The sequence below is a fragment of the Leucopleurus acutus genome (genome assembly GCF_964270905.1).
Source record: "Leucopleurus acutus genome assembly, chromosome: 10".
Taxonomy (NCBI): domain Eukaryota; kingdom Metazoa; phylum Chordata; class Mammalia; order Artiodactyla; family Delphinidae; genus Leucopleurus; species Leucopleurus acutus.
This window is the reverse complement of record NC_139153.1, coordinates 76,490,456-76,509,444: the sequence shown is the minus strand read 5'-3', so window position 1 is coordinate 76,509,444 and position 18,989 is coordinate 76,490,456. Positions and strand designations below refer to the sequence as shown.

At 41.6% G+C, this 18,989-nt stretch overlaps 1 protein-coding gene across 1 annotated transcript in view; it reads left to right on the top strand.

Annotated features, from left to right (window-relative positions):
- The window catches only part of TNFRSF21 (TNF receptor superfamily member 21), a 65,028-nt gene extending 47,688 nt beyond the window's left edge, over positions 1-17,340 (top strand). The window contains exons 5-6 of the mRNA XM_082847534.1: positions 14,411-14,639; positions 15,981-17,340. Of these exons, the coding sequence (XP_082703660.1) occupies positions 14,411-14,639; positions 15,981-16,210 (459 nt within the window). The 3' untranslated portion in view covers positions 16,211-17,340. The remainder of the gene's footprint in view (positions 1-14,410; positions 14,640-15,980) is intronic.
- Positions 17,341-18,989: the final 1,649 nt, after the last annotated feature.

Here is an 18,989-nt window from a genome sequence, read left to right as displayed (position 1 = left end):
CCCTGTGAGATATAGGTCAGTATTAGAATTAAGATATATTTCTGTATTTCGTTGAATGCCACGGCAACCATGTATGTACCGTTGTTATAGGTACCACTAAGAAAGCAATAAAAACATTGCTAATTATAGTTGTTAGATACATCCCTATTTCAGAGATGTTAAAATGTGAAAAGAAATATCCACCGTAGAATTAATGAAATATGGTAGTTGAGCTTGAAGAGTACAGGTTATTGGGGGAAAAGTCTGGGAAACAGATTCTTGGGATCTTGGGATTGATATACCCTCCCTCCCCAACACACACAGACTTACACATGCTTTTTGTGTTTTTTAGTAGCCTTTAAAGATGAGACAGTTTAACACAAGCATTTATTTATCATTCATTAATGGAACACCCATTTTGTTTCAAGCCCTGTACCAGGCACTGGATATACTAAATGAAAACACACACTATATACATTGGAATACTACTCAGCCATAAAAAAGAACAAATTTTTGCCATTTGCAGCAACATGGATAGACTTGGAGAGTATTATGCTTAGTGAAATAAGTTAGACAGAGAAAGACAAATACTGTATGATATCACTTATATGTGGAATCTAAAACATACAACAAACTAGTGAATATAACAAAAAAGAAGCAGACTCACAGATATAGAGAACAAACTAGTCGTTACCCACATGAAAGGATGCTTAACATCACTAATCATTAGAGAAATGCAAATCAAAACCACAATGAGGTATCACCTCACCCCAGTCAGAATGGCCATCATCAAAATATCTACAAACAGTAAATGCTGGAAAGGGTGTGGAGAAAAGGGAACCCTCTTGCACTGCTGGTGGGAATGTAAATTGATACAGCCACCAGGGAAAACGGTATGGAGGTTCCTTAAAAAACCAAAAATAGAACTACCATATGACCCAGCAATCCCACTACTGGGCATACCCTGAGAAAACCATAATTCAAAAATAGTCATGTACCACAATGTTCATTGCAGCTCTATTTACTGTAGCCAAGACATGGAAGAAACCTAAGTGTCCATCAACAGATGAATGGAAAAGAAGATGTGGCACATATATACAATGGAATGCTACTCAGCCATAAAAAGAAATGAAATTGAGTTATTTGTAGTGAGGTGGATGGACCTAGAGACTGTCATACAGAGTGAAGTAAGTCAGAAAGAGAAAAACAAATATCGTATGCTAACATATATGAAATCTAAAAAAAAAAACAAACAGTTCTGAAGAACCTAGGGGCAGGACAGGAATAAAGACACAGATGTAGAGAATGGACTTGAGGATATGGGGAGGGGGAAGGGTAAGCTGGGACAAAGTGAGAGAGTGTCATGGACTTATATATACTACCAAATGTAAAATAGATGGCTAGTGGGAAGCAGCCGCATAGTACAGGGAGGTCAGCTTGGTGCTTTGTGACCACCTAGAGGGGTGGGATAGGGAGGGTGGGAGGGAGACGCAAGAGGGAGGGGATATGGGGATATACGTATATGATAGCTGATTCACTTTGTTATACAGTAGAAGCTAACACAGTATTGTAAAGCAATTATACTCCAATAAAGATGTTAAAAAAAAAACAACAGGGCTTCCCTGGTGGCGCAGTGGTTGAGAGTCCGCCTGCCGATGCAGGGGACACAGGTTCGTGCCCCGGTCCGGGAAGATCCCACATGCCGCGGAGCGGCTGGACCGGTGAGCCATGGCCGCTGGGCCTGCGCGTCCCGAGCCTGTGCTCCACAACGGGAGAGGCCACAACAGTGAGAGGCCCGCATGCCGCAAAAACAACAACAACAACTAGTCGTTACCAATGTGGGGGCAATATAAGGGTGGGAAATGGGAGGTACAAACTATTGGGTATAAGATAGGCTCAAGGTTGCATTGTACAATATGGGGAATATATCCAATATTTTGTAATAACAGTAAATGGAAAGTAACCTTTCAAAATAGTATAAAAAAGAAAAAAAAGAAAAGAAAACACACACACACAAAGCGAAAACACAACAGGAATCATCTCTCAGGATGCTGGCCGTTTTATAGGAGGGATGCGTATGTGAGCCAAACTTTAGAATACATTCTGTGAGACTGCCTCATAGAGGACTTGCAGTGGGCTTTTCTTTTTTTCCTGAGACACAGTGTCTCAACATTCAGAAAAGTCTGCGTCTATCAGTTGATGACATTTTCTACCCCTTTAATCCACACCCTTATTGGCTTTCTCAAAATGTGCATTGGAAGGAAATCAGAATCAGTATTGTGAAAAGAAGCTTATTTTCTCAATCAATTACCAGTGCTGGATATCATATTTTATTTTTATTTTAAAGCCAAAACTTATATTCAGACGAAGCTTAATACCTTTCAGTTTTGGCCTAGCTTCTCCACCCTGTGTTTGTGAGACTGTCTGTTCATCTGTTATAACCCAAGTTCCAAAAGTACGTACACTTACTGATAAGGAATTGTATCTCAGTCGGCAGTAGGTTTTATTGTACACTAGTTAATTTCAACATTTTAATCGCTTATTCCTCACCAGTTCCTTAGGAGAGACAGCTGTCACTACTGAATTCCTCATTAATTTTTTTTTTTTTTTTACAGAAGGAACTTTGATTTATCCACAGTTGGGCTGAGTCAGGGGGCAGGCTGGAATGACCAACCATTAAATTGGCTTAGGGAAAAAAGTACTAGGGAAAAAGATGGAGGAAAGTTTTTATTTTTATAACCACAACAATAAGTAAGGCTCTTCTGAGAATGATATAAAACACAGAAGGCATACAAGAAAGATTCAACTACTTAACAATATATATACAAGCCAGAAAACACCATATGTAAATCAAAGACAAAATAATAACTGGGAAAGTTGTTTGCAATATAGGGTTAATTTCCTTTAATAATGAAGAGCTTTTGCAAATTAATTAAGAAACCAACCATCCAAAAGCAAAATGGGCAGTCTGTGAACAAGACAGTGTACAGAAAAGAAACACTGAAGGTTCTTAAAGGTATACAGATTTTTATTTATTTATTTATTTTTTACCTTGCTCAAATAAGAAAAATTCAAATTGAAACCTACACTGAGATACAACTTTAACCTTTTAGACTGGCAAAGAGGGAAAGGTATGACACCATTCTTGTACTGTGAAGGGAATAAGGGTGTGTACACCAATGGGTGTGTACATCAGCCCTGCCCCTTCCGAGGGCCATCTGGCATCTTCTACCTAAGGACGTGTCCATTGACCATGGACATTCCACTCTTAGGAGTACGTCCTACATATATTCTTTTTTTAAATTTATTTAACTTATTTTTGTTTTTGGCTGCATTGGGTCTTCGTTGCTGCACGCAGGCTTTCTCTAGTTGCAGCGAGCGGGGGCTATTCTTCGTTGCGGTGCTTGGGCTTCTCATTGCGGTGGCTTCTCTTGTTGTGGAGCACGGGCTCTAGTCATGCGGACTCAGTAGTTGTGGCTTGCGGGCTCTAGAGCCCAGGCTCAGTAGTTGTGGCGCAGGGGCTTAGTTGCTCCACGGCATGTGGGATCTTCCCGGACCAGGGCTCAAACCCGTGTCCCCTGCATTGGCAGGCGGATTCTTAACCACTGCGCCACCAGGGAAGCCCTACATATATTGTTTTTTAAAAAAAATTATTTTATTGAAGTATAGCTGGCTTACAATGTTGTGTTAATTTCTACTGTACAGCAAAGTAATTCAATTATACATATATATATACACACATTATTTTTCATATTCTTTTCCATTATGGTTTATCACAGGATACTGAATACAGTTCTCTGTGCTATACAGTAGAACCTTGTTGTTTATCCATTCTCTGTATAATAGCTTGCATCTGCTAATCCCGAACTCCCAATCCTTCCCTTCCTGACCCCATCCTACATATATCCTTATATACATCCCACATGTGTGCAGAGTGATGCAAGTATAAGTATTCATTGTAGTGTCCCTCATTAATAACAAGAGTGGAAGCAAATGCCCTTCAATAGAAAACTGGTTATGTAAGCTGTGGAACATCTATACAGTGTAACAGTATACACTCATCAAAAACAGTGAGTCAGCTCTTTATGTGCTAACCTCAAGAAGTGTTTTTAAACAAAAACGGGCAAGGTACAGGACAGTGTGTTTGTATACCTTAACCCCATATTGTAAAAAAAAAATTGTAAAACATGAAAGAGAAGGTCTGGAGTGGGGTGGAGAATATATGTACCTACCAACTGGTATAAGTTTAGACAATGTCTGGAAGAATACACGGGGAATTGGTAACAGTTAACACTGGGGGGGGGTAGGTACGGAGAAGCTAAAGTCAGGGTTTAGTGAGGGGGAAGTAGTTTCAGGGTCCCCTTTTGTACCTGTGGCATTGTGTACCATGTATAGTCTAATTCTAGTGGCATGAATCCAATTAATGATTTTACTAAACAACACTAATTTAATCAAATTTGGGACGTTCAGAAAACTTGAGTCACAAAGGTCGGCTTGAGCCTTCTTATTTCAAGGTCATGCATTTCCCGTGAAATTATTTTCTATCCTCCATACTTTTTAAAAAAACATTCTAAAGGTTTTATTTAGCACCAGGTAGGCTATTTCATTATAACAGTTGTTAACTTCAAGACAGCCATTAAAATAACTTACTGGCAGCTACTGAAGGCCCCTTGGACCAGTATCTCAGTCTGGGGTTGGGTGGATAAATACTGTAAGATTAATGTACCCTAAATAAAGGGTCAAAGCTACTGTACAGTAAGTGTCTGTACATAGCTTAAGTACACAGGTGCCTTGCAAACTTGAAATGCACAAGACCTCCTTTTATATAGTTGCATACTTCTATCTTGTCTTAAGGCAAGCTTATGATTCTTGCAACCTTTTTTCATGATTAGAATTGTCCAAAGGTTTTTTTGTGGGAAAGGCTTCCTAATAGGTCTCATTGAGTGAAGTTTACGAAAACCCAAGGCATTTCCAACAGCACAATCTTCTCCTATAATGGTGGGGCCGCCTGACTTATCTCTCCTCACTTCCTTTTTTGAGAAAGCTAGCCGGTGAGTCAGCTCAGGGCTGCAACATTACAGTTGATGTCAGCAGCCTGGACTGCTTGGCAGACACATGTGCCAGCAGCTGGTGGCCACGCCCTCCTCTCCTCCCTCCGGAGCCAGCTGGTTCTTACCAGTTTTGGCACCTTTGCACAGCACTGCTTGTGGCTTCCTGTGGCTGCCCCCTCGCCCCGCCGTGCACCTAGTCCTCTTGCTAGGCAAGGATTGGCCACCAACCACACCTTGGCTTAAATGTGGGTGGATTTGAAATGAACTCTTAGACATGATCAGAATTAGCAGATGACATATATACACAAGACTCTGACAACTGCCTTGATTGGGGCTTGAGATACTTAAAGGAGAACCCAGCCATGGCCAGCTCGCCTGGGCTAATGTTTAAATGGAATCTTAAGTAAGGTTGCAGTTGAAGCAAAATTCTTGAATTATCCTGTGCTTGGACAGATGTAGGGGGCGTGCAGGGTGTCTTTTAAAATAATTCCCCAGTGGTTTGGGCAGTTTTTGGTCACGTGAATCCTGTGAGCTTCCTGAGGGTGGGTGACTTGGTTCTGCAGGTGCTGCTGTTGGCTTGCAGCTTACCTGGGCAGTGCATAGCTCAGTGTTCACTCAGCTCTGTTGCCTCTGTGGTCTAGCTCAGGGGTTCCCAGGGAAGCTGAACAGGGCATCTTGGCATTGTACTCCTGTTCCTGCTTCCATCCCGTGACCTCCAGTGAACCCAGGGAGATCTAGACAGCATAACGCTGCAGTGTCCGCTTGCCAGTTGATGATTTACGTTTAAGTGTTAGCACTGTTCCCTACTTATGCAATGGAAGCCCCTCTGTGCTTCCCTTTCCTGTGTTCTGGGCTGGGCCGGAGAAGAAAGAAGGAAGGTCAACAAAAGACTAAATAATCAGAAGCCTAGGAAAAGTTTGGGGAATTTCTGTCTTCAGGTTATTTGGCCCTTAGCCTTCTTGTTAATTTATTTATTGTCCTAACTTTCAAAAATAAGACTTAGGAAACAAAGAAAAGTTAAAACACAGTACAACAAACACCCAGAACCTACCACCTAGATTCAACAATTATATTTTGACATCTTTGCTTTATCTATATATGTGTGTATATATTTCCAGTCCATATTCCTGTTTCTAAGACTTCCCTCCAAATTTCTTATAAATGATAACCCTTCTTTTAAAGGTTTAGGAATCAGCGTCTTCTCAATTTCCTCTTAAGTTTTTTCTTTTTGTTTGCAAAAAATTTTGCTGAGTAAATTTGGGTCGTTCTTCTTAAGACCCCTTTCTCTGGGTTGGATTGAACAAGAATTCACACTCGGAAGAATAATTAAAGTCTGTCCCCTATCAGCTGGAACTTTAAAGAAACCCTCCTATTTTCCCCCTTTTCTGTTGGAGGCGGTGTATTTGTTTTATTTTTTTTAGGGAGAAATCCTCGTATACAGGTATTCTTTAGTATCTGAACTTAGGAATTGAATAGATTCAGGTACATGTTTTGTGATAGGGCTGGTAACCAGCATTATCTGAACCCTCATGTAGATCTGAAGTCCTGGAACCACATAGCTTTGGATGACAAAGCGTTTCTTATCATCCGAAATCCTGTTCTCTCAAGGTAGGAACTACATAGATCCAGATATCAAGAGATATTTGTATAGCAAGGAGGAAAGTGCTCGTTTTTATCAGAGCCCAATCTTACATACCTACATGGACCTATGGGAGGTCATGAAATCTAATTTGATCTTGATTACACGGGCAGCTGGGAGAATGGGGGAACAAGCTTCAGATAATATCATCATCCTTAAATAGCTGTAGTCATGTCTTTATTTGTGACTGTAATTCCTTTGAGATAAACCTTTAGTGGAAATTGAATTTGTGTTTTTTTAAATAGTCACTGGTCTGTTGGGATCGGAAGGAAATATTTTCTAATAGAAAACAGTTATTGGCCACAGTTGAAGTGTCTGGTTATTTACATAGTCTCTCATCTTTATCTATTTTTTTAATTTTAATATCTTTATTGGAGTATAATTGCTTTACAGTGTTGTGTTAGTTTCTGCTGTACAACAAAGTGAATCATCTCTACGTGTACATATATCCCCATATCCCCTCCCTCTTGAGCCTCCCTCCCACCCCCCTATCCCACCACCTAGGTGGTCACAAAGCATCGAGCTGATCTCCCTGTGCTATGCAGCAGCTTCCCACTAGCCATCCATTTTATATTTGGTAGTGTATATATGCCAATGCTACCTTCTCACTTCGTCCCAGCTTCCTTTTCCCCCCACCTGTGTCCTCAAGTCCATTCTCTACATCTGCGTCTTTATTCCTGCCCTGACACTAGGTTCATCAGTACCGTTTTTTAGATTCCATGCATGTGCATTAGCATACGGTATTTGTTTTTCTCTTTCTGACTTACTTCACTCTGTATGACAGACTCTAGGTCCATCTACCTCATTACAAATATCTCAATTTTGTTGCTTTTTATGGTTGAGTAATATTCCATTGTATATATGTGCCCCATATTCTTTATCCATTCGTCTGTCGATGGACATTTAGGTTGCTTCCATGTCCTGGCTCTTGTAAATAGAGCTGCAGTGAACACTGTGGTACATGAGTCTTTCTGAATTATGGTTTTCTCAGGGTATATGCCCAGTAGTGAGATTGCTGGGTCATATGGTAGTTCTATTTTCAGTTTTTTAAGGAACCTCCATACTGTTCTCCATAGTGGCTGTATCAATTTACATTCCCACCAACAGTGCAAGAGTGTTCCCTCTTCTCCACACCCTTTCCAGCATCTATTGTTTGTAGATTAATTGATGATGGCCATTCTGACTGGTGTGAGGTGATACCTCATTGTGGTTTTGATTTGCATTCCTCTAATGATTAGTGATGTTGAGCATCTTTTCATGTGTTTGTTGGCAATCTGTATGTCTTAGAAATGTCTGTTTAGGTCTTCCACGCATTTTTGGATTGGGTTGTTTGTTTTTTTGATATTGAGTTGCATGAGCTGCTTGTATATTTTGGTGACTAATCCTTTGTCAGTTGCTTCATTTTCAAATGACTTCACCCATTCTGAGGGTTGTCCTTTCGTCTGGTTTATGGTTTCCTTTGCTGTGCAAAAGCTTTTAAGTTTCATTACATAATCTCTCATCTTTATCTCAGGGCAGTCATCCAGCTGAGGTTCAAGATCTGCCACTGAGTTACAGGTCCTTGCAGACTGTATGGGCCAGGGCAGCCCCTTGTGGTCATGTGATGTCTTTGTATTGAGTTTACAGGGTTTGTCAATTTCTGTAACTGCAGTGGGTCCAGACAGGGAAGTGACATGACTCAGCAAAGAGGATTACTTGGAAACTAGACCACGTCTGATCTTGAGTCCTGGCTTCTGTGATCTTGGGCAGGTTACTTAAACCTCTTAAAGCCACAGTTTTCTCATCTGTAAAATGGAGCTAATAAGAGCTACCTTAACATCAAATGGATTCCATATATTTCATGCTGAGTTGTTTAGCAGAGTACTGATGATGGCTTATGTTTTAAAGCCCCTTTTTGTTTACTGGATCTGAGTAACAAGCCGGTCAACTCAGATGGAATAGCAATTAGTTTCCGTTGAATTTAGCAAATGGGTTTTCGAAAACCATCATTAAAGTGACAGAAGTTTTCACAAATGTAACATAAGAATTCTTCCTTCTTTCTAAGTGTTGGATGAGGTCTGGAGGGAAAGTTCAGTAGGAAGGTGATTTTTAATTGTAAGGTGCTTTCTTCTTGAGTCTATTAGACATATCTGGCTACAGAGGGGAGAGAAAAGGATCTTGTGGAATCTGATTGAGTGATGCCAGGAACCAAGGGGTTAAGTTGAACCATTTTAGCAGATTGGCAAGGGGCATCAGGGCTGGGTAATTAAGGCTTCATTTCAGGGGATCACTGATGCATCAAAGTTGTTAATTAGTTTTATGAAAACAAATTGTGCAACCACAGGGAGATTGTAATTAGGTAGTAATTGAAAATAACTCAGTGGTAAACCTTAGTTGAGGAACCAGTGGAAGTAACTTGGAAGGAGAAAGGGAGTTGGGGTCTGTAGGTGGGGAGTGGGGAGAATGAAAGAGCCATAGTGAGACAAACAATAAGACAATTTGAAGAGAGATGACCTAGAGTAACCTTCTTCTTTTAGAAATGAGGAAACAGATCTGAAAAGGGGTGTGGTTTTTCTAAGACCACACAGCTAGTTAGTGGTAGATTTCCTTTCTTCCTTTGCCATGATGTTCCAGGATTGTCATCACTTTGAGTTTTAGGAGTTGACTATGAAGATAATGAAACACGCTGAAAAGAAGGCTTCTGGGGCTGGAGTCTTCCACCCCTGCCTGTTTGCAGAGTATCCTCAGAAATGCTGCTCCATCATAGGAGAGAAGCAAAGTCGTCTCACACTCTTGTTTCACTTATATGCCACCCTCGACATGGCAATGGCTTCAGCGTCCACGGCTCCACCATCCCCAGGGCTGGAGAAATATTTCAGCCTTCCACAGTGTGTCATCCTCGGAAAGGCCAGTCAACAGGGAAGTGCATTTTGTTTGATGTTAAAAGAGGAGAGTTATTTTATTTTATTTTAATTTTATATTGGAGTATAGTTGATGTATGATGTTGTGTTAGTTTCAGGTATACAGCAAAGTCATTCAGTTATACATATACATCCATCCATTGTTTTTCAGATTCTTTTCCCATATAGGTTATTACAGAATATTGAGTAGAGTTTCCTGTGCTATATGGTAGGTCCTTGTTGATTATCTGTTTTATCTATAGTAGTGTATATTTGTTAAGAGGAGAGTTATTTTTGAGGTTCAGTTTCAGGTTGTGATTTGATTGTGCACCCAAAGCGGGCATGTCAGTGTGGGGAGCTGGTTGAGGGAGGAGTGGACAGTTGCAAGGACACAGCTGGAAATGGCTCTTTCCAGTACAACCCAGGACAAGTTATATCATTGTTCTCACCTATACTGCTCAAACCTCTGTAGCCCAGAGGCATTCAAGCCCACGAATTTTAATCAATAGCTTGTTTACCTAATCCCTTTGCATGGTTCCTCATACTCAGTGGTTCTGGGAATCTGGAAAGGAAAATAGTCAGGTCAGCAATGGAGTTTTAGGTATGACTCAGCTGTCCTGTAAGGTGAACCACTTATCTCTCTTTTCTTATCAGTTTAGACCAATAAATACAGTACCTGGAAGGACAGAGTGTGTTTGTATGGAAACTAATCAGGAGGACATTTGGGGCTCATTTGGCCAAAATAAATTTCATGGTCTTGAAGTTCATACAATAGACTCGTACTGATTTGGGTTACTTAGGGAGCTCTCCCCTCAGGATCCCTGCCTTCTCCCCCTTTTTGGTCTGTCTTACTGTCTCACCCTGATTTCTCAAATGAGTCTTCTAAGTTAGCATGGTTACAACATGGCTATAGAGCAAAAAGAACTCTACTTTTCAAGTTTCTCCAAAGGGACTTCAGATATCTGGTGGATCCATTGCCTTCACTGGCCAAGTTTTCCCAGAGGCCTTTCGTTTAAGTCTTACTATTTGCTTCACCACAGTAAGTTGGGAGGAGTGTTGTCCTTTTGTGCCTGTGAATGCTTAAAAAAAGTAAAGAGAGGAGCTCAGCCAAGTAGATGATTTTCCAACTGTCCCGTTCCTTGGCTACCAATATAAATAAGAGCTGTTGCGGCCACATTTTCCAATTAACAGAGGGAAAATATACTTATCAGTGGTGACTGCTTTTAAAAATAACATTTATTGTTTTTCTAATTATAAAAGTTAATATGGCCCTGTAGAGAATTGGGGAAGCTTAAAGGAGAAAAAGGAATAAATTCATCCACTCAGGATCTCTTTTGTGACTATTTTGATAAGTTTATGTTCAAATCTTTTCCAAGAGGATACAACCTGCTTCTGTGGACATTTAGCTTTCTTGTTTAGAGCGTTTGTCTTCTCTTTTAGTATCTGAATCTTATTATAAGTGCTCTTTATTTGCTCTAAACTCAATACTGAACCGTGAACTTTCTGAACTAAGGAAATAAAGAATTAATTTATTCCACACATCCTGAGGCTTCAATTTCTTATTAGAGAAGTCACAGGTAACACAATGCTTGAGTTGCAGTGCTGCAAAACAATTTTTTTTTTTTTTTTTTTGGTGGTACGCGGGCCTCTCACTGTTGCGGCCTCTCCTGTTGCGGAGCACAGGCTCCAGACGCGCAGGCTCAGCGGCCGTGGCTCACGGGCCCAGCCGCTCTGTGGCATGTGGGATCTTTCCGGACCAGGGCACGAACCCGTGTCCCCTGCATCGGCAGGCGGACTCTCAACCACTGCGCCACCAGGGAAGCCCTGCAAAACAATTTTGATGGATATTGTCAATAGTAAGGTAAAGGGAGGAAAGAAGTAAGTTTCTAGGGGCAAATTTTTTTTTCCTTCTAGGAAAAAAATGCAAGTAACTTTAGGGAAATCTGCAATGCAACCAGCTACTGTGTATCCTGTACATAGTGACAGATATCTATGCTTGGTAGAGGAATAGATTTTCTAGAAAGATGCTTGTCAAATGGTCTCTGGCTTTAGCTGTGGTTGTGAGCTCCATTGTGGAGCTTCTAAAACCATTCCTAGCGGCATTTTCCCATTCACTTGACTCACTGTTAATGATCGGACAGCATCAATTCAGCATTCTGCCTTCCAAATTATGTTAGAAGTCATGTACTTAATTTCCACTGATAATATCCTTTGGCAAAATTGGGGGGAATATTAAATATTGAAAGTTTTGAACTGAGTTCAGGAAATAGGTGGGTGGATTTCTTAGGCTGTTGGCATGTGATTTGTGGACAGGAATTTCTTTTTTTAAGCAAGAACAGTGCACTATATTGACTGGCCGGGTCATCCAATGTACTGTCCCTGAGAACCAGAGCGTAGACAAGTGTTCTTTGTCTAATTGAGTGAATAAAAAACATGTTTTGGCATGAATGGCCATGTGCATTTTCAGGGAGGAGGGGCACATGCATGCCAGGGCCTAATGAATTCAAATCTTAAAAACGTATCCATAAAACTTGTCTGTGGATCAGAAGGGGGCTGGTAGGAATGCGTGATATCCAAGCCTTAAGACTGCACTGGAAGCAGAAGCAGGATGTGGGTGGTTGTACAAGGGAAAAATGCTGTTGGAACATTAGATGTGCCGTGTCAGAGACCTTCAGAATCTGCACAGTTGCAAGCATTTCTCAGGCTGTAAAGCTTGTAAAAGAGGCAGTTGTGCTTTGCTTTGTGCGTTTTACAACTGGTGAACGTCATCCTTTGAAACAAGGGGCAATGTCTTCCTGATTGAGGAGCTTGAAAATGTTTCTCTTGACAAGTGGGAGTCTAGTCATGAGGTTTCTAATGAGCAGTGATTAACAGCTCCGGGAAGAGTGCACATCACTGTCTGCACCCTGCCCCGTGTCATCTGGCCACCTGGCTCCCAGATTTCCCTCTGTGCCAGAAGAACCAATAAAAATATAAGTCAACCGACTAGGAGATGCCACCAGTGTCTGCCAGATTTCTAGGGTATGGTGTCAAATGACAGGGGCAACTAGAGATGTCCAGCTGGCCTGAGTTGAGCACTGACTTTCTCCCCGGGTTTGTGTGCCGTCTCTGGGCCGTAGTCATTTCACCTGCAAAACGGGGTGATACCACTCATCACTTACGCTCATCTCCACTGTGCACCCTGGTACAAGCCATGATTACACGTCACCTGCCCGCTCACTGTAGCAGCATCCTAACTAGTCTTCCTGTGTTGATTCTTACCTCCCTAAAACCCAGCCTCCATGCACCAGCCAGAGCGGTCATGATGCTCCCTGTCTCCATCTGAAACCATCTTGTTTGCTTGCTTTCTTGTTATCTTCTCTCTGGTCCCTGCCCTGGAATGCAAGCTTCACGGTCTCCCCTACATCCTGAAGAGCCTATCCATTGGCTCCAGCGGGGTGGTTCTCCCTCTCTCCTTCCAGCCGCTTTTGCTCTGGTGTTCTTCTGTTCTCATTTTTTTCAAGCAGTTTTATTTACTTCCTGAGCTAGCTTGAAATGGGAATCAGGAAACGGAGGGTTTAGTTTTAGTTCTGCCACTTCCTGGCTGGGTGCCCTAAAGACAGTCACTTACCTTCTCTGGGCCTGTCTCCTTACTTGTAAAGAGAGGGTGTATTTGTTTGCAAGGGCTGCTATAATAAACTACCACAGACTGGGAAGCTTAAACATCAGAAGTGTATTTTCTCACAATTCTGGAGACCAGAAGTTTGAGGTAAAGCTGTCAGCAGGGTTGATTCTCCTGGGCGTGTCGAAGATGGCCATCTTCTCCCTGTGTCTTCAACATGGCTTCCCCTCTGTGTGTCTGTGTCCTAATCTATTCTTATAAGGACATTAGTCATATTGGATGAGGGCCCAGGTGTACCTTAGTTACATCTTTAAAGGCCCTATCTCCAAATATAGTCATGTTCTGAGGTCCAAGGAGTTATGAGTTCAACATACGAATTTTGGGTGCACATAATTCATCCTGAAACAGAGAGGAATATGCTGGATGATATCTAAGACCATTTCCAGCAGGTACGAAATTATATTTTTGTTGGACATCTTCCTCCTCACTTTCTTGCCCAGTTTCACTCCTATGAGGTAACAGCTTGGTGCATATGCCTCCTAATTTTTAATGTTCACACATATCCTCTCGTACATTTTGAAGGGTGTGTGTGTGTGTGTGTGTGTGCGCATGTGTGTATCTAGCAATAATGTAAATGATGGACTGTCAAAATGGGAGAAGTTATCCACAAAATACTAAATGGAACCCAAAAAAAGCATCCAAGAAGGGCTTTTAATTTCATTTTTTTCCTATAATTTTTTAATTTAAAAATTATTTCTATCTTTATTTTTTATTTTAAAAATTGAAGTATAGTTGATTTAGAATCTTGTGTTAGTTTCTGATGTACACCAAAGTGATGCAGTTATTCACATATGTGTATATTCTTTTTCAGATGCTTTCCATTTGGTTTCTATAATTTTTTTTTTTTTTTTTGGCTGCATTGGGTCTTTGTCGCTGCGCACGGGCTTTCTCTAGTTGCGATGAGCCGGGGCTACTCTTTGTTGCGGCGCACGGGCTTCTCATTGCGGTGGCTTCTCTTGTTGCGGAGCATGGGCTCTAGGCACGTGGGCTCAGTAGTTGTGGCTCGTGGAATCTAGAGCGCAGGCTCAGTAGTTGTGGCACACGGGCTTAGTTGCTCCGCGGCATGTGGGATCTTCCCGGACCAGGGCTCGAGCCCGTGTCCCCTGCAATGGCAGGCGGATTCTTAACCACTGCGCCACCAGGGAAGTCCCAGTTTCTATAATCTTTGAAGTATATAATTCAAAATGGTTTCTTTCCACAGCTGGAAACTGACAAGCTGGCTCTCCCGAGGAGCCCCAGCCCGCTTAGCACGAGCCCGGTCGCCAGCCCCAACCCGAAACTTGAGAATTCCACGCTTCTGACGGTGGAGCCCTCCCCGCTGGATAAGAACAAGGGCTTCTTCGTGGACGAGTCCGAGCCCCTCCTTCGCTGCGACTCCACGTCCAGCGGCTCCTCGGCGCTGAGCAGGACCGGATCCTTTATAACCAAAGGTACGGATGGTTCAGACCCACATTCATTCTTCAGCCTCCCCTCAAAGAGCCCGTGGCATCTCTCCCTCCATCAGTTCCCCATTCCAGTAGGGGCTGGGTCATCTAAATGACCTGCCCTGGACTCCGAGGTGAGGCTGGCCTGCGCGAAACGACGTCATTAGCCAGTCGGGACCTGCCTAGAAAATCTTTACAGCCCCGACTGTCTGGCCGGGAGCCTGTGTCCAGGAGTATCGGTCACCCTTGATCCTCATGATGCTATCGAGTGTGTGTTTCGGGGAAGGTCCGATAACGTGTAGTCTGGCAGGTTTTTTTTGTGTGTGTGCAAATTATTTACTAGGCTTGCAGAATCCAGGGATTTAAAGTATAACTTATCTTGAGAGTCTGGGGTAGAGGTTTTAGTGACTGAAATTAAATTTCGCTCTGTTAAGCTTGGTTGCAAATAACAATGTTTTAAACATCATGGGTTGGTACTTCCGGTAAATAATTTGCCACTTGCAGTTTTGAATAGCAGGGTAGGGAATTAGCATGTACACTATACTGATGACAGGTTTTTGTTAGAAATTTCCTAGTTTGGGTAACACCGGTTATATTTTACCGAAAGGGGTATATTTTATGTTGTTTTTTATATATTTATAAAATAATTCTATTTCACATATTTATATTTTATACTTTATATATTCATATATCTCTATACTTATATAAAGATTTCTATTTTAGTTTCTAATTTATGTTACATATTATATTTTAGAGAATACATCTTATAAATGGTAGTAGAAGTTATAGTTCCTCACTCCATTGTAAGATATGACCCAAGAAGCAATATTTTCTTATTTATGTGCTTTTGCTCCAAGCAGTTTAATTTTAAAATATGACAATGTAATTAGGAAGTCAGATAAGCCGATTATTGACTTGGAATGTTTGAGGGGAAAGGCTGGGCTCATATCTTTGCTTACTAACATGTTACAGATGGGGAAAATAGTGACGTTTTGTTTTTGTTTTTGTTTTTTTAAAGTTTCTTTAAGTATTTCAGCATTCTCCTGAGTTTTAGGAGAGTTTCGGAGACGTCATTTGAGTCTAGGCAAATGTCATGTTCCATCAACAACGCGTTCAAGCAGATAAGCAGATCCTTGTCTGATCTCTGTTACGCACATCTTGTTTGTTATCTTACGTGCCACGTCGGTAAAAACCACGGTGGTGTTTAAAAATGTGCCTGAGCTTCACTGCCTCACCTCGCAGGGTGGGATGGGGACAGCCTGGGGAGAGGGTCGCTGTCACCTTAGCTCTCCTCCGTCCCCCAATACAGTCCCATTACAGCTGTCCCCTCTCCTCTCCTCCCTGCAGAAAAGAAGGACACAGTGCTGCGACAGGTGCGCCTGGACCCCTGCGACTTGCAGCCTATTTTTGATGACATGCTCCACATCCTGAATCCCGAGGAGCTGCGGGTGATTGAAGAGATTCCTCAGGCCGAGGACAAGCTGGACCGGCTGTTTGAGATCATTGGAGTCAAGAGCCAGGAAGCCAGCCAGACCCTCCTGGACTCTGTTTATAGCCATCTTCCCGACCTGTTGTAGAACACGAGGAATACTGCACTCTGGAAATAACTCAATTTAGTGGCAGGGTGGCGTTTTTATTCTTATTTTTTTTAAATTTTTGTTTTTTGGTGGTGTGTGTGTGTGTGTGTGTGTGCGCGTGCGCGTGTGTGTGTTTAACAGAGTATATGGCCAGTGTTTTGAGTTCATTCTTTCTTTTTAAAAACCCTCCTGGGAAGTTAGCATATAAGCCTTTTCAACTGTTTCAGAATATCCACCACTGAATTTTTTTAGGTTCCATATTTTCTCTGTCTTGCCTTCGTATGTATTCTCAAAATTGTTCTGTGCACTTTAAATTCACTTAATGTATCACAAATACAGTGTGGCTTTTCCCACACACTGGATTATGAGGCTCTTAACTTCTTAAAAGTGTCATAGCATCTTGTGAATGCTATAAGCCGTCTTCATGTCTCAACATTCACTTCTGCTTTATTATTATTATTATTATTTTATTATTTGCCATTTATGAATTTTCTTAAGGGTTCAAGAAACGTAAGACCCCATTGAGTTACTGTAACGCAATTAGATCTTGAAGTATCTTTTTAACATGCCTCGTTGGGTAGTTCATATTTATGGCTGAAACTTGACCACACTGTTGCTGATTGTATGGTCTTCACCTGGACACCGTGTTGAATGCTTGATTACGTGTGCTCCCCTTACGCTATTCTGCTCTGGGCTGGAGACATGAAATCCTCACAAGCCATCATGACTTGCTATTTGAGTGGCTTGACAACTGGGCCACCAAGGAACTTGAACTTCAACTTTTAGAGATCGAGCTGTTCTGGAACATATTGCTGCACTTTGGAAAGTCACAATTGAAGTGCTGGTGACAAATGACACCTTTTCCAAAGGGAATTTGTCCAGCTTTGCTTTACAAGATGTCTTGTTTTTTATACACACATAGTCGATAGGTCTGGTCTGCCCTCAGGGCCTCGGTCTTGGTGGGTTTCCATCATTCAATCACTTTAGTTAAAAATGGCTGCAGCTTTAAGAACTCTTGTCTGATCTATTTGCAACTCTGCTCCCATTTATACACGTGCTCTTTGATGCTTAGTTGCTGAATTCTAATGCAAAGGTGGTGTGGACTCCCTTTGTGTGGGTGGGGTTTGTGGGTAGTGGTGAGGGACTGATATCAGAAAACTGCCTTCAAGTGTACTAATTTATTAATAAATATTAGGTGTTTGTTACTTGAGTAGTTGAGTGTATTTAATCCTTGCCTTGTTCGTGTGCTCATGTTATAATTCTTTGATTAGTCTCTTGGAAAAGTGTATTCTAAAAACCTGAGCGTTTCTAATCTGTGAACCATGCACAGTAGCGAAGGTTTGTGTTTGGAAAAGTACCTAGAGATTCATAGAGAAGGGCTTCCAAGCATTGAGGATGAACAAGCATTTCCTAGTTCATTGGGGGTAAATCCGAGGCTCCTGCTTTTGAGATTGTCTCTGCTTTAAGAAATGAGGATTTGGAGGTGGAGAGGTATAAATGCTGGCTAGGCTTTGGCTTATATTCTTCTTAACTCAGTTCCATCTTGGAAATTAATACTCATGGGCGGGTCTATATAAGTTCATGGGCCTGTCTACACAAGTTTATAGGCTTCTATATGAAACCTTATTGCCCCTGATTAACTTCAGGGGGCTTTCTTGGCAGTGTGGCAGGGTAGCATCTTATGTTGGTGGGATATATTACATTATATTTTATCTATTATGTTATATTTTATATTTCATTGCTTATCTCTCTTAGTTTGGGAACCCTGGCTCTACAGAATTCCCACAGCCAGAACCCTTTGAGGGTTCAGCAACTTTGAGTTCCTCTTTCAGGGAGAAATGGGAAGTAGATACCTTGTCTGAACACTCTGACACCCATGTCAGTGACATGAAAGGGGTTTTCTGGTTTTGTCCACTTCCATGTGACTGGTTTCTAGAGCGCCATCCTGGGATTTGGTTTCATGGTTCTCGGGCCAAGTTTCCTTTCCTCTTTGTCACCAGAAGATAGAAACTCTTCACAAAAGGAAAACAAACCGGAATGGGTCCTGGATGGTAGTGGAGGAGACAGATTTTTTTGTTTTTCAGAGGATTTCAGGACTGCCACTTATTTTATGTGGGGTTGAGAACGTCATAAATGAATGAAGCAGCGTTAACGGTAATTTGTAAATTATTCATAGCTTGGAGATGCTTTTATTAATCTTTTACACAGCTTTATGCTTTACAAAGTACTTTTCATATTATGTTATTGAATCCTCACAACTATCCTATAAGACAGGGACTATAATTTGTGCCCATTTTATAGATGAAAAATAGGCTTATTTTAAAGGCTAAGGAACTTGCTTAAGGGCCAACAGCAGAGTTCTAGAGATCAGACTTGAATCTGAACCCAAGACTGTTTATTCAGGACTGTTTATCCAGAACTCTTTTGTCAGGCTGAAACAGTGGACACAGAGATCATGGTGATAACATTTATCTGGGTTATAAGGAAAGCCCTATACCTAAGTTCAATAAATAATTGTGGAAATATAGGGAAGGGGTGGCATCTCTTGATGATCCAGGGGAAAGGGACATAGGAGTTGTGGTTAAACAGAAGCTGAATATTGAATTAACATGATATATAGCTTTTCTTAAAAAAAAAAAAAAAGGCAACCTTTAACTGCAGTATTAAAAAATAGAATGTTCTGGGCTTCCCTGGTGGCGCAGTGGTTGGGAGTCCACCTGCCAATGCAGGGGACATGGGTTCGTGCCCCAGTCCAGGAAGATCCCACATGCCACGGAGC